Source organism: Anabrus simplex, chromosome 7 (genome assembly GCF_040414725.1).
Source record: "Anabrus simplex isolate iqAnaSimp1 chromosome 7, ASM4041472v1, whole genome shotgun sequence".
NCBI classification, from domain to species: domain Eukaryota; kingdom Metazoa; phylum Arthropoda; class Insecta; order Orthoptera; family Tettigoniidae; genus Anabrus; species Anabrus simplex.
This window is the reverse complement of record NC_090271.1, coordinates 61,012,885-61,039,628: the sequence shown is the minus strand read 5'-3', so window position 1 is coordinate 61,039,628 and position 26,744 is coordinate 61,012,885. Positions and strand designations below refer to the sequence as shown.

General features: G+C 37.8%; 1 protein-coding gene across 1 annotated transcript in view; it reads right to left on the bottom strand.

Annotated features, from left to right (window-relative positions):
- The window catches only part of mbc (myoblast city), a 413,292-nt gene that overhangs the window by 327,700 nt on the left and 58,848 nt on the right, over window positions 1-26,744 (bottom strand). The window contains exons 9-11 of the mRNA XM_068228569.1: window positions 21,206-21,412; window positions 7,630-7,905; window positions 7,365-7,533 (exon numbers count right to left, since the gene is read on the bottom strand). Of these exons, the coding sequence (XP_068084670.1) occupies window positions 7,365-7,533; window positions 7,630-7,905; window positions 21,206-21,412 (652 nt within the window). The remainder of the gene's footprint in view (window positions 1-7,364; window positions 7,534-7,629; window positions 7,906-21,205; window positions 21,413-26,744) is intronic.

Here is a 26,744-nt window from a genome sequence, read left to right as displayed (position 1 = left end):
AGTCTAACATTTTTTTACCTTGTAAATGGTAGTCGGTAGGGTACTAGAGGTGATAGCTCACATTTCCTAATCATTAAAATGCGTGTCAAAAGTGTGGGTTCTATTCCAAATCTATCCGCGACGCACATACGGAGTAAAGGTATACAACGTTGTTCATGGCGATTCGTCCGTCGAATGAGGATGTTAAGAAGGTTATATTTCTTTTGCTTCATAATAACTTGCTACAAAAGTATTTACGCTAAAGTGAGATAAATGCTTGCCAGTTACTATTCCCACGTTGTATTGAAAAGAAAGAAAATAACTACTTATTCAATGAGCAAACAATTTTTGAATTAATAATAAAATTAATGATCCCACGCTGCATCAGTGGCATTAATTACGAATATAAACTTTACTTTCGTCGTAACGCGCAACCTCGTAAATAGTACTAGACAAAAAAGATACATAACCTGAATCTTAACTTTTGCGTCCAGGTTACATTTTCAGTCTTTTTATTTTCTATAACAGTTTCAGTTTCGTTATACAGTTAATTAATTTTAACATTTCTTCGTATGTATATATTTCAGTCCTAATTCTGTTTTTGACCTGAACTTCCACATTATAGCTTAATAAGAGTCTGATATTGGATTCTACTAATACAATTTCAAAAGGAATAGAGCTAAACAAACGAAAACACCGGGGAACACGTATACCACAGCGCTAAATTTCACTACATTTTCAGTAACCTTATTACCAACCCAATAAAAATGTTACTACATCTTCCGCATTACAATACCGCAGTTAAAATCCGTTGGTAGTACGGAAGAAAATATTTAACTTCTAGTTTGCAAAACTAGAGCCTACGTATCTGGCTGTTTATCTGGCAGTCGTAGTACAGGCCCTAAGAGTTTGAAATATGAAGGCATTTTAGTGTATGTAAAAAGAAAAAAAGAGCACCAAAACATACAGAAAAGAGGATTCACAGAATGAAATACAATTACACTTTATATCTTAGCCATGTTACAAATACCAGGACATCGAATTCTGATGACCAGGTCGGCATAAAGTTTTCAGAATGACTATGTTAGCCTTGAGCCTCATGCCATTCTTTTACAGTTGTTTGAACAGTGAAAGACACAACTGATAAATTTTTTTTGCAGGAATAAAAATTAAGGTTTGATAACTTACTGTTGAAAATAAATTCAAAACCTTCTTAATTAAAAAATTAATTACAAAATTTCCTGAGGTGCACGAACTCCAGCCAAGTGATTCTGTTCACAGGATTAGATTTTGTGAATGGATTTTGAATCAAATGCATAATGGAGAAATTGATCCTTATCTCATTCTGTTTTCAGACGAGTTGTTTATTCAAGAATGAAACATGTCATTCTTGTTTAATAGTGTATTTTTACAGGTACATTGTGTGTTCGAGTCATCAGTCCATAGACTGGTTTGATGCAGCTCTCCATGCCACCCTATCCCGTGGTAACCTTTTCATTTCTACGTAACTACTGCATCCTACATCTGCTCTAATCTGCTTGTCATATATCTTGGTCAACCCCTACCGTTCTTAAGGGGTGTCCTATCATTCTATCTCTTCTTCTCGTCAAATTTAGCCAAATCGATCTCCTCTCGCCGATTCAGTTTCTCTTCATTTGTGATTCGATCTATCCATCTCACCTTCAGCATTCTTCTGTAACACCACATTTCAAAAGCTTCTATTCTCATTCTGTCCGAGCTAGTTATCGTCCATGTTTCACTTCCATACAATGCCACGCTCCACACGAAAGTCTTCAAAAACATCCTTCTAATTCCTATATCAATGTTTGAAGTGAGCAAATTTCTTTTCTTAACAAAACTCTTCCTTGCTTGTGCTAATCTGCATTTTATGTCCTCCTTACTTCTGCCATCGTTAGTTATTTTACTACCCAAGTAACAATATTCATCTACTTCCTTTAAGACTTCATTTCCTAATTTAATATTTCCTGCATCACCTGCCTTCGTTCGACAGCACTCCATTACTTTTGTTTTGGACTTATTTATTTTCATCTTGTACTTCTTACCCAAGACTTTGTCCATACCATTCAGCAATTTCTCGAGATCTTTTGCAGTCTCAGTTAAAATAACAATATCATCGGCAAATCTCAAGGTTTTGATTTCCTCTCCTTGGATTGTGATTCCCTTTCCAAATTCCTCTTTGATTTCCTTTACTGCCTGTTCTATGTAAACAGTGAAAAGGAGGGGGGACAAACTGCAGCCTTGCCTCACTCCTTTCCGGACTGCTGCTTCTTTTTCAAAGCCCTCGATTCTTATCACTGCAGACTGATTTTTATACAGATTGTAGATAATTCTTCATTCTCGGTATCTGATCCCTATCACCTTCAGAATCTTAAATAGCTTGGTCCAATCAACATTATCGAATGCCCTTTCTAGATCTATGAATGTCATGTACGTGGGCTTGTCCTTCTTGATTCGATCCTCTAAGATCAGACGTAAAGTCAGGATTGCTTTACATGTTCCTACATTTCTTCTGAAGCCAAATTGATATTATCCCAACTCAGCTTCAACTTGTTTTTCCATTCTTCTGTAAACAATGTGTGTTAAAATTTTGCAGGCATGAGATTCTAAACTAATGGTGCAATAGTTTTCACACCTGTCAGCACCAGCTTTCTTGGGAATAGGTATTACAACATTCTGCCGAAAATCGGATGGGACTTCTCCTGTCTCATACATATTACACACTAAATGGAATAACCTTGCCATGCTGGTTTCTCCTAGGGCAGTCAGTAATTCAGAGGGAATGTCATCAATTCCAGGTGTCTTGTTCCTATTTACATTGCTCACAGCTCTGTCAAACTCTGACCTCAAAATTGGGTTGCCCATTTCATCAGCATCAACAGCCTCTTCATGTTCCAGAACAAGATCATCTACACCTTCACCTTGATACATCTGTTGGATATGTTCCTGCCATCTTTCTGCTTTGTCTTCTTTCCCTAGAAGTGGCTTTCCATCTGAGCTGTTAATATTCATACACCTAGATTTTCCTATATGCAGCATCTACCTTTCCTAGGACCATACAACCTTCGACATCCTTGCACTTCTCCTTCAGCCAGTCTTCCTTAACTACCTTGCACTTTCTATCCACTTCATTCTTTAATCGAATGTATTATTTTCACCCCTCCTTATTTCTAGCATTCTTGTATTTTCGCTGATCATCAATCAGGTCTAGTATCTCCTGAGTTATCCACTGATTCTTAGTTGATCTTTTCTTCCTTCCTAACATTTCTTCAGCAGGCCTGCTGACTTCATTTTTAATGACTATCCACTCTTCCTCTTTTGTGTTTCCTTCAGCCTTTTCATTTAGTCCTTTTGCAACATGTTCCTTGAAACAATCCCTCACACTCTTTTCCTTCAACTTGTCTATATCCCATCTTTTTGCATTCTTTCCTTTCTTCAATTTCTTCAGCTTCAGATGGCGTTTCATGACCAACAAGTTGTGGGCAGAGTCCACGTCTGCTCCTGGGAAAGTTTTGCAATCCAACACCTGGTTTCTGAATCTCTGCCTAATCATAATGAAGTCTATTTGATACCTTCCAGTGTCTCCAGGTCTCGTCCACGTATAAAGCCGTCATTTGTGGTGTTTGAACCAAGTATTGGCAAGGACTAAATTATGATCAGTGCAGAATTCAACAAGCTGACTTCCTCTTTCGTTCCTTTGTCCCAATCCGAATTCTCCTACTGTATTACCTTTTCTTCCTTGGCCTACAATTCATGGTTCTGATCACACTAACAGTGGCTTGTGTACAATCTTTGACAATGAACCAAGAGGTGTTGATGTTTTATCATAAATTTTTTACTCCATATAATGAACTATGAGCTATAAGCATTAAAACAAAGCACTGGCATATGGTACTGCATGTTATACCTCAGCACTTAATGGATTAAAATCTATGGGAAACTTTAAAAGAGCAGATCAGGTTAAAAATGGATTTTTAATTTATCATAAATAAGAGGGAATTCAATCTGAAAGCAAACTATATTTGTCTCATCCCACTTGATTTCAGTATTTACGTAGTTATTCGGGTTAACTCCGAAGCTGCTGACATCACTCACAATGAGTTGAATCAGGTGTCAATGTTTCGACCTTTATGCGTATGCCCAGGTTCTTTCTACTCCTGTTATGTTAGTAGGAAATAAGTTTGCAGCTGACACAGTTGTTTGTCTTTTATCATGGCTTTTAGATATGAACAATATCAACTCCAGCCAACTGCAAGTGCAAGCAGTAAATCAAAAATAACTTCCCAGAACCTGGGCGAAGGAAAGTCTAATTTAGAATAGTGTGAGTGCAGTTTATGTGTTAATATGCCTACCAATAATGAATGTGTGTGTTGCCATGAAAGTGATAAATAAGATTAGGAGAAGTATGGAATGTATTATGTTACATGATAATTTTGATATTGTAATCTTGAACCTTGATATGTTGGACACTTTAAAAGAAAAATTCCACCCGTTACTTGACTTTGTACTTTAATTTCTCTCTTCATCAGAGATTCTAACAGATGTTTCTAAATGAGATGGGTCACCCTCATCGCAACAGTCAACTTTACGGAGTGTATCCAATCCAAGTTCGCACTGTATACTGTTGTTGGCTGGAGGTAATGACCAAGTGGGGGGAAGGCTTGAGGGGTCGAGGGGAAAGATGCCACCATCGAAGACAAACTGTTACTATTGGTTCTGTGACAGTTTATTTCTTTAGATTACATTTCTTGAAAATCCTGGGTTGTGCCTGCTATAGCTTCCGGTAGCATTTATTTCCTTTGAGAAGAAGAGACTAATGAGCGATTTGGATTTATCTAGGCAGCTTTAATCAACAATCCCTGAAATTTTTGAGTCAGCATCAATTTTTGTTTTAAGAGAGAGGATTCTTCAAAATCATTAGAACAAACCACACTGTATTCTGTAGGCTTGAAACCTTGTCTGTTTACCTAGCACTCCCGTAACTTGAATCTAACTGGAGATTTTTCTGGGTATGGAAACGGTGGGAAGACATTGTAGAGGTACCTTACCCACGCATTGAATTACATTTATAAACACAGCACTGTTGAGGCATTTTACTTAGATATTAAAATACCCCACTGAACTACTGTACTTCACTTTCAAGTAACAATTAATATACAAACTGCACACACATGTAACGTGCGGTTTCACTTCTGTTACTGTGCTGCAGCATGCTGCTTACTTACAGGTACAGACAGAGGTTACCTCTATAATGACATTGTGCAGAACTACATCTCAACTTCAAATGATGGTTGGTATTGTTCCGAAGTTGCACTTAAATTCTATTTCACCTCTCATTATTCTCTAATTTCTTTCTCATGACTCCCAAATATTTCATTAACTTTGTTCATTAGCTTGGTGTTGAATTGGACACTGTGTTCTAGATCCTTTATCGCAATGTCAGTCATCTGTTTTGTCCCCGTATTTGTGTTCTTCCTAGGACCTTTTTAATAGGTGCACCACCCTGCTAACCTAACCTAGATGTGTGCTAGTTACATAATATTAATACATATTTGAGCGACTGGATGTTCCAAATTTAAATTTAAGTACTGTAAAACTATTTACTTAAATGATAAATTTTCATTATTGTCAGCATAACTGCATCAATTACAATGGAGTTTATATCTTTATCTTGACTATAACATAGTGTCATGCATGAATGGTGCCTGGATTAGTGTGGAATCGCATGCAAACACTCTATTCCGCATGACGCCACAAATCTGTATGGCACTCCACAGCAACCGCGTAGACCACTAGAAGTTCAAAATACTCTGTTATGTCTTTCTTGTGATAATAACACTAAAATAGTTCAATTTTGCAGTTAATGTCTGATATTATTGTCAGTGCCCTGAGGGGGAATAAATTGAAATGTTATCATTTTCATTTTTTACATAGTATTCCCCAACCAGCTGGAAATTTCTGGGGAGAACACTGAAGATTCTCCATAAAGTGTTCAGATAGAATGCAAGGTGACGAAGAGAGTTTAGACAGACAAAATTACACTGAAGAACCAGGCATAAGTATGGGGAAACACAGCATAACTAATCTGAAGGCCCCACAGTCATCACTCTGAGAACTGGAGGGGGAAGGGGGATATGATAAGAAGCAGCTTTCCACAGGTAAGAATACCCCATAAACCGATAAATACCAAGACAATTCTCTACTTTACATTATTCACAACCATAGCTGCCAACTTTTAGAAATCAAAAATAGGAAGATTTATTAATTCTTGGATTTCATCACATATATTGCACCACGGTCTAAGTGAAAAAAGGATAGGATAAAAGGCATGCATATCTAGAGTTACAATGTGATTTGATCATTAAATTTAAAATCTTAAACTAAGAACACATAAAAATGGTTACAAGATAATGTACCTAATCACTCTCATTTATGACACATACATACGAATAATATTTATATCCCACCGACAAACCAACAAAACGCATAATAGTTTCCTTTATTAGACTGTAAAATGAACGGAACTTTAATTTTATAGGTATCTGGACACTTGGAGATAAGGTTTGTTATGTTTTTTGGCCATAACGTGAAGAGAAAATACCAGAAACTGTCACCGACACAGCTCCCTGAAATACATTCAGCTCATTAAAATTATGAAGTAAGAATGAACGCAAATGCACTGAAATACACAAAACTACCACATACAAAATAGATCAATATGTCTCATACATTATTAACATACTACTTTGACAGGGGAAAGTACAGAACCACAAGAAAAAACACGTGGCCTACAACTCCAACGAAATTACGCACAGAAACAATGTTAACAGTGTGCAAACCACACAATAACAAACTCATTCTTTTGTCCCGATTAACTGAGTCGCTACCGCACGCTAGCCTCTCTTTCTTCTAGGACGACTGCCTTCCTGAATCCCCAGCTGTAAAGCATACACGCTGCTGTAGCAAGCAGGAAACACGATACACAAAGGCAACGAACGATACACTCGCAAAATAAAGCATCAAATAAATACACTTGAAAATGAGGTTGCGTAAATTATAAAAGCACATAAGAATTTATCCTTTATCCTAGGGAAAGAGTACTGACCGTTGTATTGGTCAAAAAAGGAAGAATTAAAAATAAATTGGAAAATCGGAAGACAAGTTAAAAAACGGAAAGTTTCTGGATAAATCAGAAGGGCTGGCAAGTATGTTCACAACTATGAGAATTTGATGTTTGTAACATCATTTGATAAGAACCCTGAGCATGGGTAAAATATTTATTTATTTGTTTACTTATTTAGTTATGTATTTATTTTACATTACCCTCATCAAGTGGTTAAATGAATCAAAAAATAAAATTATCTCACCATTTTGGGTGAGCTTGGTAGAACACACATTGGTCTGGATGAAGACACTGTCTTTGCTGCTCAAACTGAGACCACCTTGCACAAGCTTTTGACCTTCAGCCACCTCATCTCGAGTACATGGTAACTTCAAGTAGGATACGTCATTCTCTTCAAATTTCTTGTGGTCGATCTGTTATGGAAGGAATCAATCACAGTTATAATTACGCTACACTTCATACAAACCAATACATGCAGGAACTATTTAAAAAAAAAAAAAAAAACTCACCTTATACACTAATAATTCATGTTGAGTATCACAGAGGGTCGTTCCATTCTCCTGCATTAGTTTCACATGTGACATCGCAAAAGGTTTTTCAGTTTTATCTTTAGTTTCATTTGAAGAGCGATGTTTATATGTGAACTTAAGATGGCTTGCCTTGAATTCCTCAATGGGAATAGCAACTTTGAAGATTTCACAATAACGAGGCTTGTCCTCATGGTAGTAAATGACAGAGCGATATTCATTAAGCGGCTCTACTCCTCCTCCTAGAGTGATTACACCCTGAAAAACACATATATAACAATTATAATAAGTTATAGGCTAATATTACTCCATTAATTTCGGTAGTTTCTAAAGTGTTAACAATGCTATTTTTCTAATTCATGTGACTATGTACTGTATTTATTTGTTTATTATGCCTTTGTAGGTAGCGAAGTTAGGGCTCTTGGCCCCCTCTTACACTTAACAGCTGTTGTGGTTAAGTGTAAGAGATGGCTGTGAGCCCTAACTTCAAAATAAAATAAAAAATAAGAAATAAAATCAAATATAAAATAAATAAATTAGTTATCATATAAAAGAATAAATTAGGTATTTATTCAATTTATTCATGAGTGGAAAGTCTTCTTACTCCAGTGTAACATTAAAATATTTTTTCCATTACTAGCAATATTTATATAAATTATTTAATTCTGCAGAGCTTAATTAATTCAAATGGTGTTAATTAAAATTTGTGAATAATTCAAACTTTTCTTGTGGTTGCCTGACATTCTATTACAATACAATGTTAAAAAAATCTGATTTAATTTGAATATTAAATTGTTTAATTTTAAGTAAAAATACCATATTAGAACTTTTCAAGAAAATATTGTTTAAGGATAATGGAATGCTGCCTGGGTGGAAAAGAAAAATAAGTACAAAATGGAACTCTAGCTGTTGTGAAGCTAAGAAAAGGTTTAAGATCTTGGTCAATTGAGGGAATGTTCCTTGAATAGTCTTTTACGTACGGAACTTTGAGTTTCAGTAACTGGAAAATCTGCTCATTAAAGCCTAAACCCAGAAATGTAGATGGAGTTGACTGACAGTTGTCAGCACATGAAATGAGACACTCCACCAGCTACTAAAGGTTTGGAAGATGGAGCATGGGGGCACCTGGTAAAATATCCATCAATAATAGCAGATAGATTAAACAACAATGGCTGGGCTTTACCAACCACCCAAAACCAATTAGGCTTTTGTTTGCAATAAACTGCTTGCAGTACAGTGTGCAGTGTCAGAATACTTTTTTGTTTCTCCATACAGCATTGAGGCCAGCCTGCTTTACTTACTGTGTAATGTTCAGCACTGTTTGCAAGTTCTTTCATCATGACTTGGAGAGTAGAAAGCACTTTCTCTAGCTCAAAGGTCAAATTTCTATCCACTTACCATAAAAATAAGGACACGATTGTTTATTTTTGAATTCATGGTAAGTTCAAATTTTTATTCTGGGCCCTTCAAGGTTCGAAATTAACTAAGTTCTACTGCATTTATTTTTATGAACTACAGTAGAAGTCCGCTATAGCGAGTACGACATATAACAAGAACTCCATTATAGCGACTGATTTTTCTGTCCCTTCAAAATTCCTATATTAAATTGTGTATCGTCCTTCGGTTACAGCGAGAACTGACGCATCCGTTATTACGAGCGATTAAGCGTGCGTGATTTTTTCTGTTACCGATATTTCTGCACCCCAGCAATGATACTGCATGCGATCGATTACCTTCGGCAACATTTCCTCGCTATGTGCACTAGCGATTTCTCTTGTCGACATTCGAAGGCGATGTCGGAGTCGATTAGTAATACCCGTCGACAGTTGTTCCATAAAGAAAATTCGAAATGAAAGAGAACATATTTTCGTAATAAATACGTAAATAACGTGTCCGATAACAGTTGTTAACTCGTTAAAAATTAAGGCTGATTAAACGACCGCTTAATTTTGAGGCTAAATACTGCAATTAAGTAAGAATGGGATACACCTTGAGATATGGCAGAGTGCTTAATTGATTTCAGATGTTGGCTTATATTTTGTTGCGTCTGGTTAAATTACGGAAAGGCTATTATGAAAATTTATAGCGAGAAAGTTATAATTTCTCTACTGGCGCTTGAAGTGTGTTTTCTTCATACGTATAGTACGGTTAAGTTTGGATAGGTGACGCTGTTTCAATAAGAAAACTGAAACGTTTGCACCAAAATGCGATCGATGATCTTCGGTACGGTATAGCTTTCTCACTTTGTGCATTTGCGAGCTCTCTCGTTGACATTCAAAGGCGATGATGTTGGAGTTGATTAGTAATACCCATCAACTGCTGTTCTCTAAAGCAAATTCAAAATGAAAGAGGATAACACGTTTTTGTAATAAATGCGTAAATAACGTGGCCGACAGCAGTTGTTAACTCATTAAAAATAAAGACTGAAGTAAACGATATCTTAATTTTAATGTTATATACACCTCAAGATATGGCAGAGTACATCACTGATTTTTGAGGATATTTCATATCTTCTTGTGTCTAGTTACGGCTATTTACATGTAAATTTTTCGCATGGAGGTTATTTCTCTACATGCGTTTCAAATATGTTTTCATGATACATATACGGTCAGGTTAGGTGATGCTGTTTGAAGAAGAAAGCTGAGGTGTTTGCCACAGAAATCTCTGGAGTGACACCGTATTTCTCCGAATCCAAGACTTTTTTTCTCAGAATCTCATGCGAAAACTCAAGGGTTGTTGCATTTGCGGCCTAACAGTAAGTTAATGGATTTCACTGGCAACTGACGCGGTAACCACGCTGCTTCTTTTCACAAGCGCACAGAACTCGTTGACAAATGACCGCCTCTTAACTATACATCGCTAGCCGTGACAACCGGTTGTACAGTGCCTGTGTGTTTCTCAAATTTGCAGTATGACATCAAAACATGCGATCCTTCGAATTTTTAGAAAAGCCATGGCTACTCAGTGGCAGAGTACTTGACTATTGTACTTGACACTTAGTAATATTAAGGTTTATAGACAGCAGGAATATTTTCTCGATGGATAGTCGTACTGTAAAGATACGTGGAAAAAGGTATTACCAGAAAATTTTCAACAGGTTCTAGTAGATATTATGGTGCCAATTTTAAGTTAATGGTTATTCAACACTCAGAAATGTAGAATAATTGTGCGGCCGCAAGAAAATACGGCATAGGCCTAACTATAGCCAATATTTGGTGTTTGCCTGAAGACAAAGAGCTAAAAAAATGCGTTCTGCACAAAAAATGCATTCAGTGGTCCGCAACAAGGACGCTTTAAAGAAGTCAAAGATGAAATTGTGAGGTATGTGCACGAAAAACGCAAGGGCGGAATGGCCATACCGTGGCGCAATAAACTCGTTCGTTGACTTTCAACTTCCGCGATTAGGCCTATACATCGCTAGCCGCTGAATTTGGCCGAACTCAGCAAGCGAGATGTGCGTGTAGCGGTAGCCGGTTATATCAGATGCTGCGTAAAAGTAACAGTTTTATAGACAGCAAGAATAACTTCCTGATGGATCATTGTACTGTAGAGACGCATGGAATAGATATTGCCGGAAAATTTTCAACGGGTTCTCTTCGGTATTATGATGCGAATGTTAAGTTAACGGTCCTTAAACCCGCAGAAATAAAGAATAATTGCACAGCTGCAAAAAAAAAAAAAAAATACGGCGTGACAAAAGTCAATGTTTGGCGTCTAAAAATAGTCTCAAAATGCGTAGGCCTACTGTACTACAAGGCATTCATATGATTTTACAAAGTTCTTTTTTAGCCTGATTTAAATTTTTTGAAGGAAAAAGTGGGGTTGATCTTGGATTCGGAGAAATACGGTACTATATTTTTTCAGAATGAAATTAGGCATTCACTTTCATGTAGTATCGGATTACGAAAAATACCAAACAAGTAAACCATAGTGAGGATATCATCTGCGGAAACGCAAGTTTTGAACAAACTGATTGCCGTTTCATACGAGTTTTGATGTGCATTTTCGGACTTTTATAAAAAAATCGGATAAAACGACAATCTGTTATAGCGAGTAAATTTTTTGCTGTTATGAATTCTCGCTATAACGGACTTCTACTGTATATGTGTTTGTTATTGAGTTAATGAGAGTCTGTTGTTATCGATCACTGACTTAATGTGAGTCTGCTGTTATCAATGGCTATAATGTTGGTACACGAGATACTGATGAGCAACCGATTTAGAGATAGCTGTCGTTTTGGAAAAATGGTGCTTTAGTAAGCCTGGTGAATGTACCAGTACGCCATGCACGTGACTGCAATGTTATCAGACCTAGTACTGATGGTGTGAGTAACAGTTAAGCATAGGAGATCTCAGTGACTTTGATTGTGGCCAGATTGTTGGTGCCAGATGCATGAGATATCCCACCTCAGAAGTCTTGTAAGTACTGGGCTTTCCACACAGCACCGTGTCAAGAATGTACTGTGTGCACGATGATTCTTACAAAACCACCAGAGTGAACTACCATGGTGAACAGCATGTTGATAGGGGTTGCCATCAGCTCTCTTGGAAGGTAAGAAGCAGATAAACAGGTCACCGTTTAACAGATCTCTCACGAATTCAGTGAAAGGCAACAACAAAGTATGAGTAGCCATTCAGCCCAGAACTACCTCCTCACCAACAGGGTACAGAAGCCACCATTCCACTAGGGTGCTTCTGCTAACTGCATGTCATGAAGCACAAAGACCGATATGCGCAAATGAACACTGCCATTGGTCTCTTGTGGCATAAAAAAAGGTGTCCTGGATAGATGAGTTGAGGCATCATTTAGGACAAGCCAACGACAGGTTTCGAGTTCATGATGAAGTACATGAAGCAATGGATCCCTTTTGCCAAAAAAGTACAGTTCAGGCTGGTGGTGGAGGTATCTTCCCTCATATGGGAACTGCTCATGTAGAATGGAGTAAGACCCTTGGTACATCCATTCATTTCCCTCCCCGGAGCATGATACAAGACCCAGCTGTCAGATCATGCCCACCCATCTGTTCACCTCCTGCACTCTGTATGAGACCTGTACTTACAGCAAGACGATTCACTTGCCCATCGTTTCCGAACTGTGGTCGATTGATTCAACTCTCCACAGACATAAGCATGTCTAGGATGCTGCTGAGAGGGAGGTAATTGCCCTGGATCCTGTTCCGACTCGCCTCCGTACATTATGGGTAGCTGTGCAGCGGTCATGGACCAGCAAGGCTCCCAATGCTTCCAGTGTCTTGCAGAGTCTATGCTGTGCCTCAATGCTCCATCATCAGTGCGAAAGGGGTTGCTACAAGCTACTGGCCAGTTAATTCTAATTCAACTGTTCATCAGAGTAGAAGAAATCAACTGTAACATCTGAATATGCTCGTGGGAGCAAACATGCTAAAGCAAGTACAAAGCTTTAAATATCTAGGATCAGTGGTAGATGAGGAAGGATAATGTGAAAAGGATGTTAGAGAATCAAAGCAGATTGGAGGAAGTGTCCAGAATCATATGTGATAAGAAAATACCTCTGAAACTATAAGAAAAAGTACATTATACAACAAAGTTTTAAAAATTAACACAAACACTGCAATAAAGACCAAACCTGAACACACACACACCTCCCAACAGCCCAAAAGGTGGAAACAGCACTCAAGGAGTTGGAGAATTACAAAGCTTATGGAGAAGACCAAGTTTTCACAGAAATGTGGAAAGATGCCAGTGACATGGCTTGGATCTTCCTACACATGGCACTATAAAAAATTTGGATAACAGAAAAATTCCACGAACATTGGATGAGGGCTATAATCCCAGAAAAGGAGATAAGAGCAATCCAGGTAACTACAGAGGTATATCTCATTTGGATTGCACATAAAAGATTCTCTCCAGAATCCTGTATGTTAGGATTAAAGAACTAGAGTGTGCGAAAATTAAGTGAATATCAGGCAGGCTTCAGACCTTGGAGAAAAGGCACAGAACAGATCATCACTTCAAAATTAGTCTGGCATATTACAGGGGAAAAGAAAAAAAGCTTCTTGTAATAATCTTTGTAGACTTTAAGAAGGCATTTGACTGCATCCATAAAACTTCAGTATTGAAAACTTTAAACTCCACCCAAAATTAATCAAACTGATAGAACTTACCTTAACCAACACAAAATCTGGTCAAGTTCAGAGAGGAATTTTCTGAGTCATTCCTAATTACAACAGGTTTAAGACAAGAAGATATTCCAACTGTGCCTTGGAATATACAATGAGAGAATGGTACAAGGATAACCCAAAGAACATCAAGAGGAAGATCGAAAGTCAACATACAGTAAGTTTAAACTGCCTGGGATTCGCTGATGACCTTGCTCTCCTGTTCAACAACGTTCAGGAAGCCTAACAAGTTAAATCACTAAAGAAAATAGTGCAGAAAATCGGCCTCATAATAACCTTCAAAAAGCTAGAAATCATATTAACTCACCCACCACTAATAAGAAATTTCTTATTAATGTGAATGTGTGTCAATATGGATCATGATAAAGTTTATATTGTACAATGATCCACCACTTGTAAATAAGATCACAGAACAGGAAATCAAAATCACAGACAAATTTAAATATTTAGGAGAAATAATAACATATCACCTCAATGGAAAGCCAACATATCATAACAAATAAACTGACCAGAGCACAATATATCGCCAAGAACACGTGCAATAAAAAAAGGCGTCTCAATAGCCACAAAATTCAAACACTATAAAACAGTTACATAACCAGTAATATCTCCTCTGCGAACCATGTGACCTTGCCGCGGTGGGGACGCTTGCGTGTCCCAATGAAGCAGATAGCCAAGCCGCAGGTGCAACCATATCGGATGGGTATCTGTTGAGAGACCAGACTAACGAATGGTTCATCGAAAGGGGGTAGCAGCCTTTCGGTAGTTGCAAGGGTGGCAGTCTAGATGATTGACTGATACGGCCTTGTAATAATACTCAACATGTCTTAGCTGTGTTGATACTGCTACACGGCTGAAAGCAACGGGAAACTACAGCCGTAACTACCTCCCGAGGACATGCAGCTCTCTCTGTATGAATGATGTACTGATGATGGCTTCCTCCCCGGTAAAATATTCCGGAGGTAAACTAGTCCCCCATTCGGATCTCCGGGTGGGGACTACACGAGAGGGGGCGATCATCAGGAACAGGAAGATGGATACTGACATTCTGCGAGTCGGAGTGTGGAATGTTAGAAGTTTGAATCGTTGTGGTAAATTAGAGAATCTGAAACGGGAGATAGGCTAAAGTTAGATGTAGTTGGTATAAGTGAAGTACGTTGGCAGGAAGAACAGGATTTTTGGTCAGGCGACTACCGAATTATCAACACAAAATCAAAAAGGGGAAATGCAGGAGTTGGTTTAATAATGAATAAGAAAATAGGGCAGCGGGTAAGCTACTACGACCAGCAAAGTGAAAGAATTATTGTCGTTAATATAGACACCAAACCAATGCCCATCACAATAGTGCAGGTCTATATGCCTACTAGTTCAGCGGATGATGAGGAAATCGAAAGAATATATGAGGAGATAGAAGATTTAATACAATATGTCAAAGGTGATGAGAATCTAATTGTGATGGGAGACTGGAATGCAGTGGTAGGCCAAGGAAGAGAAGGTAATACAGTAGGAGAATTTGGATTGGGACAAAGGAACGAAAGAGAAAGTCGGCTGGTTGAATTCTGCAGTGATCATAATTTAGTCCTTGCCAATACTTGGTTCAAACACCACAAACGACGGCTTTATACGCTGACGAGACCTGGAGACACTGGAAGGTATCAAATAGACTTCATTATGATTAGGCAGAGATTCAGAAACCAGGTGTTGGATTGCAAAACTTTCCCAGGAGCAGACGTGGACTCTGACCACAACTCGTTGGTCATGAAATGCCATCTGAAGTTGAAGAAATTGAAGAAAGGAAAGAATGCAAAAAGATGTGATCTAGACAAGTTGAAAGAAAAGAGTGTGAGGGATTGTTTCAAGGAACATGTTGCACAAGGGCTAAATGAAAAGGCTGAAGGAAACACTATAGAGGAAGAGTGGATAGTCATGAAAAATGAAGTCAGTAGGGCTGCTGAAGAAATGTTGGGAAGGAAGAAAAGATCAACTAAGAATCAGTGGATAACTCAGGAGATGCTAGACCTGATTGATGAACGACGAAAATACAAGAATGCTAGCAATGAAGAGGGCAGAAAAGAATACATGCGATTAAAGAATCAAGTGGATAAAGTGCAAGGTAGCTAAGGAAGAATGGCTGAAGGAGAAGTACAAGGATGTCGAAGGCTGCATGGCCCTGGGAAAGGTAGATGCTGCATACAGGAAAACCAAGGAAAACTTTGGAGAAAGGAAATCTAGGTGTATGAATATTAAGAGCTCAGATGGAAAGCCACTTCTAGGGAAAGAAGTCAAAGCAGAAAGATGGCAGGAGCATCAAGGTAAAGATGTAGATAATTTGGTTTTGGAACATGAAGAGGCTGTTGATGCTGATGAAATGGGAGACCCAATTTTGAGGTCAGAGTTTGACAGAGCTGTGAGTGACCTAAATAGGAACAAGGCACCTGGAATTGATGACATTCCCTCTGAATTACTGACTGCCTTAGGAGAAACCAGCATGGCAAGGTTATTCCATTTAGTGTGCAAGATGTATGAGACAGGAGAAGTCCCATCCGATTTTTGGCAGAATGTTGTTATACCTATTCCCAAGAAAGCTGGTGCTGACAGGCGTGAAAACTAACGCACCATTAGTTTAGTATCTCATGCCTGCAAAATTTTAACACGTATTATTTACAGAAGAATGGAAAAACAAGTTGAAGCTGAGTTGGGAGAAGATCAATTTGGCTTCAGAAGAAATGTAGGAACACATGAAGAAATCCTGACTTTACGTCTGATCATAGAGGATCGAATCAAGAAGGACAAGCCCACGTACATGGCATTCGTAGATCTAGAAAAGGCATTCGATAATGTTGATTGGAGCAAGCTATTTAAGATTCTGAAGATGATAGGGATCAGATACCGAGAACGAAGAATTATCTACAATCTGTATAAAAATCAGTTTGCAGCGATAAGAATCGACGGCTCTGAGAAAGAAACAGCAATCCAGAAAGGAGTGAGGCAATGCTTTAGTTTGTCCCCCACCCCTTTTCAATGTTTACATAGAACAGGCAATAAAGGAAATCAAAGAGAAATTTGGAAAGGGAATCACAGTCCAAGGAGAGGAAATCAAAACCTTGAGATTTGCCGATGATATTGTTATTTTATCCGAGACTGCTGAAGATCTCGAGAAGTTGCTGAATGGTATGGACGAAGTTTTGGGTAAGGAGTACAAGATGAAAATAAATAAGTCCAAAACAAAAGTAATGGAGTGCAGTCGAACGAAGGCAGGTGATGTAGGACATATTAGATTAGGAAATGAAGTCTTAAAGGAAGTACATGAATATTGTTACTAGGGTAGTAAAATAACTAACGATGGCGGAAGTAAGGACATAAAATGCAGACTAGCACAAGCAAGGAAGAGCTTTCTTAAGAAAAGAAATTTGCTCACTTCAAACATTGATATCGGAATTAGAAAGGTGTTTTTGAAGACTTTCGTATGGAGCGTGGCATTGTATGGAAGTGAAACATGGACGATAACTAGCTCAGAAAGAAAGAGAATAGAAGCTTTTGAAATGTGGTGTTACAGAAGAATGCTGAAGGTGAGATGGATAGATCGAATCACGAATGAAGAGATACTGAATCGAATTGGTGAGAGGAGATCGATTTGGCTAAATTTGACGAGAAGAAGAGATAGAATGATAGGACACATCCTAAGACACCCAGGACTTGTTCAATTGGTTTTTGAAGGAAGTGTAGGTGGTAAGAACGGTAGGGGTAGACCAACATTTAAAAATTAAGAGGGTTCCTCCTATTCAATACAAAGATATTTATTAATGTGAAAGAATCACATATGTGATTCTTAATTTTTAAATGTTGTAATCCCACTTCAATACGGATCATGAAATTTCTAAATATTAAGGGGTAGACCAAGGTATGAATATGACAAGCAGATTAGAGCAGATGTAGGATGCAATAGTTAAGTAGAAATGAAAAGGTTAGCACGGGATAGGGTGGCATGGAGAGCTGCATCAAACCACTCTATGGACTGATGACTCAAACAACAGCAACATCAACAACAACAACAACAACAACAACCAGAAATAACATTTGCAAGTGATACCATTTTCAAAACAAACAACACTGCAGAAATAGACAGAATACTACAGATTGAAAGAAGTTGAAGGTTAGGTCAAATGTTCCACCTTTACAATACTAAGTATTGAAAGAGATAGAATACTAAGTATTGTAAAGGTGGAACATTTGACCTAACCTTCAACGTATACTCACGACAATACGGGCTTTATAATGAAGTTTATTTTATGTAATGATTGAAAGAAGAATAATCAGAACATGGAAATTGATAGGTCTCTGACCTGCGGTTCCTATTTGGGAGATGAAATATTCCTTTACTTTATGATTCTCAATCACAAAGCGATGAAAATCAATTATTTTTTGGTTGAAATCATTTGGCATTTCTTGGCATAATATTGTTCTTCATCGAAGAAAATGTCCATCTCTCCTCATAAAATTAATCATCCAGCCATGGCTAACCTTCAAATCGAAGACACCGATTCCAGGTGCACCAGCTATTTCTCGTCCTTTAAAATACAGCATTTCGCGAGAAAGGGCATATCCAACTTCGCATAACGAAATCATATATTTAAGTGGATCCTCCTCTACTTGCGGAAACTTGCCGCATTTTTGTCCGCGAAATACATTACAAGACTTTTCAGTTGCTTGAAGTGTACTTTTCTGTTACCGCGGTAGCGCACGCTGAATTCGGACATTGAACACTTGCGGCCCGCTGCCTTATTCCCGTATGTTTTGGCGTAACTTATCACAGCGAGTTTATATGCTACAGTATTCCTCGAATACTTGCTCACTGTGAACTAACAAACAATTTTGAAATCACAGAAAACGCACGAAACGCTAGTAAAATATGTTTGTACCATGCTGGAATAGAGCATCACTAGTCACTTCTGCGCTGATTCTCTCACTGAATTAGTGCTGTGGTATTTCCTATCAACTGATAACAGCACGTTGCCCAGTATTTGGAATGCCCGATTTTGCAATAGGAAGGCTGCTACTTGAGTAGCTGACATTTTTATTTCGAAACACATCCGGAGCTGCGTGATGGATGTTCAAAGAAGTGGGTGCGTCAAAGACGTAAACATTTCTTTTTCTCCACTTTGGACGCAAAATTATTGGGATGCGTAAATTATGCAAGGGCGTTAATTTTGCGAGAAAATACGATATACGACAAAGAGCTGGTGTGATAAAGGAAAGATTTTTTCCCTCTTTTTGCTATTTGTATTATGTCACACTGACACAGACATGTCTTATGGCGACCATGGAATAGGACAGGGCTAAGATTAAGAAGGAAGCAACTGTGGTCTTAGTTATATGGTACAGCCCCAGCATTTGCCTAGTGTGAAAATAGAAAACCACAGAAAACAAACTTCAGGGCTGCCGATAGTGGGTTTGAACCCACCATCTCCCGAACGCAAGCTAACAGCCATGTGATCCAAACTGCGTAGCCAACTCCCCCGGAAGATGAATGAAAGTAGATTGAGTCGGAACAGGCATGTTGTAAGAAAGGAGAAAACAGAGGTTGTAAAGAGATCATGAGATAAACTAGCAACAGGAAAGAAGTCAAGACAGAAGATGAGCAGATTGTGGTGAGTACTGTTTTAAGAGAAAGTACAGCTAGGCAACCATCCTCTAAAATGAAGTAGAGGAATAGGTTCGTGGATGATCTAAAAGAGAGATGAGGTCTGTAGCTGACCCCCGAAATGGTGATAGTTAAGTTGGAGAAGAAGGGAATATGTAAGCTTTGGAGATGGAAATTTTAAACCAAAATTATATATTTGTACCAGAATATGTATTACTTGATGCTAAACATGTTGTCTCTTCATTCGTTCCAATGAATTGTTCATTTAACATCAGAAATGGGTAGCTTTCTAATGTGCAATTGTTCAGTTTTAATTGTGATAGTTTTAAGAAAGAATAAAAATGTTTACTCGTGATTAAGACTTTCAATCTGCTGCTATTATTTAAGCTGCTAAGTTGCTAAGGGCAACAAATAAAAGACTAGCTTATGACGTAGTAATGGAAAAATATAATATATATTATCAGCCAAATGACCGATATGCATTCAGATTTCACATATATAATTATGGGCACAGTTACAATAATTTTGTAAACACATAAATAACAAGATGTTATTTCTACCAAGACAATTTACTGACTCACAAGTGATCTCAAGAGGATTATATGTAGAGGCAGGATTTTTTCGCATTAACAACAAGCGTGACAAAAAATATTTTGAAGTGATTTTGTGATATCTTTACGAATCATATGTTTCTGGTTAAGAAAATATGGATATTATATCACGAATTAAAGTGATAAGGCCATTTTAAAGTAAAGTTCAATAATTTCGCGATAGGTGCAATATTACAGTGAAATATGTAGTGAATAACGAACTTGGCATTTTGTTCCAAGATTACATATGAAAAGAAAAGGAAGAGCAAACAAAAATTCATCAACAGGAAAGAAATATATTATCATTAATGTTCTGGAAAATCTCTTTAAGACGTTGCATCAAAGAAAAGGGATTGGCTCCAGGCTTCTTGCCAAACAAAATGTTTGTAATCTTGTTCTTGTGGTGGCTGGTAATCCCAACCCAGCCTATCTCCTCACAGCACTGTGCAATCCTGGAATCCCTAATCACGTCTACAAGCAGCACAATTGACTGGTGTATTTCAGCTTCGTGGACAGGTAAAATTAAGAAAGTGAACACAGACAGTAGTGAAGATGGGTCGCTCGACAAGTGTTACGGTGCAGAGCAGAGCTAAACAGTTTGCGAGTGAAAATTTATACGTTTTGGAAAGCAATATTTTAATGTGCAAATTTTATAATATTCGTATCGAGTGGGAGAAAAAAGATACTGTCTCAAAACATTCTTTTAAAAATAAGGAACATTCAGAACATAAATTTAGCACTTCAACAGTGAAATGGCAGGCAGCAATAGAACTCTCATTAGATATGCAAAAGAAAGCTAAGTGTGAAAAAATAGAATTTATTCACGAAACAACAGCGATGCTACTCAAAGCCAACATCCCGTTGGAAAAGGTAGACGACCCTGCAGTCCAGAAATGGCTTCAAAAGTATGTACCAGGTATGTATGGTCTATCAATTAAATCTCCACAATCAACGATCAGTGATAGTAATGAAAACTTTAATGATTAATTTTAGAATTTCATTAAAGCGATACGGCTATATCTATTTCACAAAATAAAGTGAAAATTAGTATCCTTCTCGTGAAATCGTTCAAAAATTAATGCAAAAAAATCATGCCTCTAATTATATGTTTCACAATGAAAACGTATACTGCAGTGATTTGCAGTAAGAAGTGAAAAGAAAGTAACTTACAGGAATGGGTTGTCCAGCTTCATTACAAACTCGCACAGTAACTTCAACATTTTTGTCAGTGGACTTGTTCCCTTTGGAAAATTCTCCACTCACTAATGTGAGGTACAGATCATTACGGACATCACCAGGCAGGATTACCTCAGGAAATCCCATCTTACGAGCTATGGCTACATTCCCCAGCACCAGGTGGGGATTCTCTTCACGGACCTACACACAGAATCACACATCAGATTTTATTCATTCCAAGTAGATAACATAAAATATATACAATATATGCCTCATAGACCACACCTAGGCTGTCATAGTCCACAAATTACAGTCAAAGAAAAGGTAATTCTTAACAAGTATTGGCAGAGTTACATTTAAGAAAGTTAAAATAATCAGCCAGTCAACACATTTTCTCATTTCCCTGGTATCTGGTATGATTCCTCAGTGACACCTGAGCTTCCTATACATCTGACTGTTTGTGATCCAAACAGCCTTCAGGCTGAGAACTATACATACATACATACATCTTCACAGAATTATGCAGTCCTTTGATCCGCATATAACTGGATTTAGGCAACTACCATACGTAGTCTTCCCCATTACAGACTGACCATCCTGCTAGTATCTCACAGCAAGCCATGTCGACTTTCCAGACTCGCCTTTGTCATCACGCATATCCACCACACTTCACCTATGTGGTCGTTCCATGGCCTTCTGAGGAAGTACCTTGCCTGGCTGGGCACATTTCATGCAGTTCTCCACACTACCCTATCCTGGGACAGTTTCTTCACAACTAGCACATCCTACAGCCATCCTAATCCGGTCATACTGATACCTTGGTCTCCCTCCAAAGCTACATGAACAAGTCCTGCACATCTCAGAAGGTGACCAACCAACCTATCTTTCCTTTGAGTCAAATTAGATCATTCTCCTCACATATACTCGGTTCAATACCTCTTTGTACGTATTTGTATTGCTCCATCTCATCTTTAGCATTCTTCTGTGACACCATATTTCAAAAGCCTCTGTTCTCTTTCTTTCTGCAACAGTTATCATCCATGTTTTTCACTCCCAGACAAATACTTTCAGAAAGGACAATCTGTCATGTATATCTATGTTAATGGCGAGCAGATTTTTCTCTTTCACGAAGGCTAATTGCTAACCTATATTTTATGCCCTACTTACTTCTCCCACCTTAGGTAGAAAAATTCCTCTCCTTTCTTGTGATTTATGTCTTATGTGCTTTATCTGACCTTACTGTATTACATTCCACAACTTTTCTTTTAGATTCAAAATTGTATCCATTCCATTCAACTTCTCTTCCAAATCTTCCACCAATTCTAATAAAATTACTATATCATTAGTCAATATGAAGCAATTGGGACAGTTTTAATCGCCTCTCCCTCTCCAGTCTCCAGTCTGGGCCTGAATATCCTTAAACATTCTGGACTGGGCATTTTTAAGGATTAAAAGAATTATATCTCTGTACCTACAGGAGATATTTGCAAGATTCCTTTTTCTTTGTGCTTGTTTGAGTATGTTGCATGTGAGCTAGCACCTGAGATTTTAAAATGGTTTATTTTAACCATGTTTTGCGAATGAAAAAAAGTCTGATGGATTACTAAGTACAGTTTCTGAAGTACTACTATATTTACCCTATTTTGAAAATGTAAAATGTGAACTGCAATTACAAAACAAACAAGAATAATGAAAATGATATAAAAATAATACAAGTTCAATAATGATAGTAATAACAATAACAAAAATAGTGGCTCGGAAGGCAAAGTTAGTGAAGATACTCAGAGTGAAAATGATATTGAAGGTACCTCATTGAAGGTGCTTCATTTTGACAGAATTGTGTCGGTGAATGCAAAACTGCTTCGGTTTAAGGTTCTCATACCGTTATACAATAGAACCTCGATGCATTGTTCCCAGAACTGTCATTTTCCTGTAACCATCTTTTAATTTATTTGGTCTCAAAAATGTTCCATATAAACCAATGTTAAATTTCCCCACATCTATCATTCCTTGAACTATCGTTTTATCGCATCGATCGTCAAAAATATTTGTCCTCAGAAAAATTTGTCCAAAGAAAAATATACGCAAAAGTTTTTGAATTTAAAGAAGACAGCTGAATACTCTAGCATATAATAGCAGTAACCTGTTATGCGAGAATGTAGTACGAGCAATTACGAGTTACTAGTCTTGTACAAGGATCTTGAATGCCGGAGTGTTGTGCACAGGTTATTCACGCCAACACTTCTCCTCGGCCCACTAACCAGCCCCTAGAAGTATTCTTATTTACAAGAATTAAAATGGAGGCACTGTAAAACTCAAATTTGCCACCATTTTCTGTATTGCTATTGGCTGGCTAGGGCTGCCAGCTTAGTTGAAAATGAGAAAATCGCGCTGTTTAAAATAGTCATGGCGGTACGTTTTAATTAGTCACAGGGTTATTAATAGCGTCATACCTTGTGATGTGTGTGGGATACTAAAGGCCTGTTGACCACTTTGTTGCCCCCTGCTCAGTTGTCTTATTACAAACCGGACCTAACCAAGCCAGACCAATAATCTTTTCATTAGCCTGGTCTTGAAATTGATTCCTAAGTTGGCAGCATCGCTTAGTCCACTGTGACATTGTCCAAGGTGCGCCATGTTGAATTTTTAACCTCTGTGACATAGTCCGAGTCACGCCATATGGGATCTCTAACTTATGTTCGTGAAGGGTGACAGAATCTTAACTAAAATACAGGTTATCGCCGTAATATCCACATATATCATTACTTTGCAATAAGAGAAATGACCTTGAAGGTTTTCCAATTACCAGATGTAAGGAAAAGTGAAATGAAACAGTGTAAAAGTCATGCTTTTTATTTTCATCGCATATATCATGATTGCAATAGTTTGATACCGTTATGTATAGTATGAGCATGCTCGGCTCCATGGCAAAATGGTTAGCACATGCTGGCCTTCAGTTCAAGAGGTCACAATCGGGTCGGGGATTTTAACTTTCGTTGGTTAATTCCGACAGTTTGGGGGCTGTGTGTGCGCGCCACCTTATGCATTAGGATTTACCTTAGGTAGAGGCACATTTTCATAACCACATAGATCGCCTATCACGCGACAACTCAAAAGATCTGCATTCGGCTCGGAAGCCACACGCCATTATTATTATTATTATTATTATTATTATTATTATTATAATATTTACATGATAAAAAATGCCCAAATACAGTACTCATATTTTATTATTTTGCTATCCCCCTATTTTACGTCACCCACATTTATCGATTTCCCGCATCCATTGTCATTCTCTCCCTCCCCCTTGAAAAACGATGCATTGAGGTTTTACTGTACATGATATTCTATAAAAGTCGGGAAAGAAACCAAATTCGCACAAAAACACATTAAAATCGGTATGAAAGCAGCAATCGGTTTGTTTAAACATTTTCACGGATGTTTTCCAAGCAGCAGCTTACTCTTTAGCACGTATTTTCTAATTCCAATAGTCTGAACATGCATATTCAGTTTCATTCTTAGAAATTGTAATAGCATCACTCAAGAAGTTTGTGGCAAACATTTTCATTTTCTTACGTCAAACGGCATCACCTAACCTTTACTGCGCACCTATTACGAAAACATATTGCAAGCTCCATGTAGAATAGTGATTACAATTTCACTATAAATTTACATGGGAACAGTCTTTCTGAAACTTAACAAGATGTGAAAGTACGTAACCAATCTCTGAAATTAGTTATGTACACCGCTGTATCCTGAGGAGAAGTATCATATTCTTATTTTATTTCAGTACATAGTAATAACTGGGCAAGGTACTGGTCATTCTCCCCAGTTGTATCCCCCAACCAAGAGTCTGAAGCTCCAGAACACTGCCCTTGAGGCGGAAGAGGTGGGATCCCTCGCTGAGTCCGAGGGAAAAGCCGAACCTGGAGGGTAAACAGATGATGATGATGATGATGATGATGATGATGACATAGTAATAAAATTTAAGCAATCGTTTACTTCAGCCTTTATTCCTAAAGAGTTAACAACTACTGTCATTGCTCTTACTGCAAAAACATTACCCCAATGTTTGTTTACACCAGTCGGAGTTGTGAGTTGTGAGCAGTCTCACTCAAGATCAACTCGCTTGCAAGCAGCGAGGAATCGATACGGAAGATGATCGATCGCATTCAAAATAAACACTGGAGTAGAGTGCATGAATATTGATGACGGATAAAAACTAACAGGCCCGAATTTGCCCGTAATAACGGATCAATCAGTAAAAGGGTTCTCATTGAAACCAGAGGATATTGCACAGATTAATATAGGAATTTTCGAAGGTTATAAGAACACTGTCATAAAAACAGGGATTCTCTTCTACTACAGCAGCCGCGGTCAGATGTGCATCTGAGTCCGACATCTCACTTTAGCACTAAGTGTCTGCACTACAAATTCCTCTTCTGCCTCGAATCATCCTTAACAAGCTTATGTCGTACTTTTCTTTTCATAGGTTCTTAATGTTCCATAATCAAAACAAATAGAAATTATTTGACAATTTTAACATTTCCTTAACGCTAAATGGGGGTTTTGTCCTACTGTGAATTACGTTGAACCGAATATAAAACTGCATTACTCTTATGGAATAATTTCTGGGACTGGAAATTTCTTCCATTAAGTGCGGGTTTACGCTAAATGGAGATCAAAGACTGGAAAACAGCTGTAGGTTTTCATTTTCATTCTTTACGTAGTTCTGTACGGACTTTATTTGTGAGATTATGTCATGGAACATCTGTATATTAATATGAGTTTATTTAAGGTAAGAACACTTAATAGTATATCATTTATTATTAACCTGTACATATGATGTATAAATCTAATGCAATATTGTGCAACACACGGTAGTAGTCCAGAACAACGTATCACTGGCTCTAGAAAGTTACAGAAAATTCCTTTTATTGTAAATAGGTTATTGGAGACTCTCGAATTTACGAGAAAGCAAGATGTGTCTAATCTTCTAGAAGCCTGGCAAGGCAACGTATATAAAGAGGAATTCTTGAGGGTTGAGTGGAGTTGTTCTAGTGAGAGTTATGAGTGCAAGTCATTAACTGAGTACGTGAAATTGTTACGTTGGTAGTTGGTTGATATGCAAGTGTTGCAGCCTCCGGTCTTTTCTGCTTCTTCACAGTCGTGTTTTGTATCAAGACAGTTTATTAGTGCATGTGTGTGTAATACATATATATAATTTGTAAATAAAATAGTGTGCATCCGAGTCAGACATCTCACTTTAGCGCTAAGTGTCTGCACTACAAATTCCTTTTCTGCATATGACAGTATTCATCGTGACTCATTATTAAAAAGCCTTAAAGAATTTGGATTACACCAAAAACTTGTTAACCTCATTAGTATGACTTTTAAAAATACGAAGGCAAAAGTTAAATTTAGAGGTGAATTATCAGAATCATTCGCTATAAGAACTGGACTTCGACAAGGAGACGGACTTTCACCGTTGTTATTTAATTGTGCATTGGAGAAGGTTATGCGTGAATGGAAC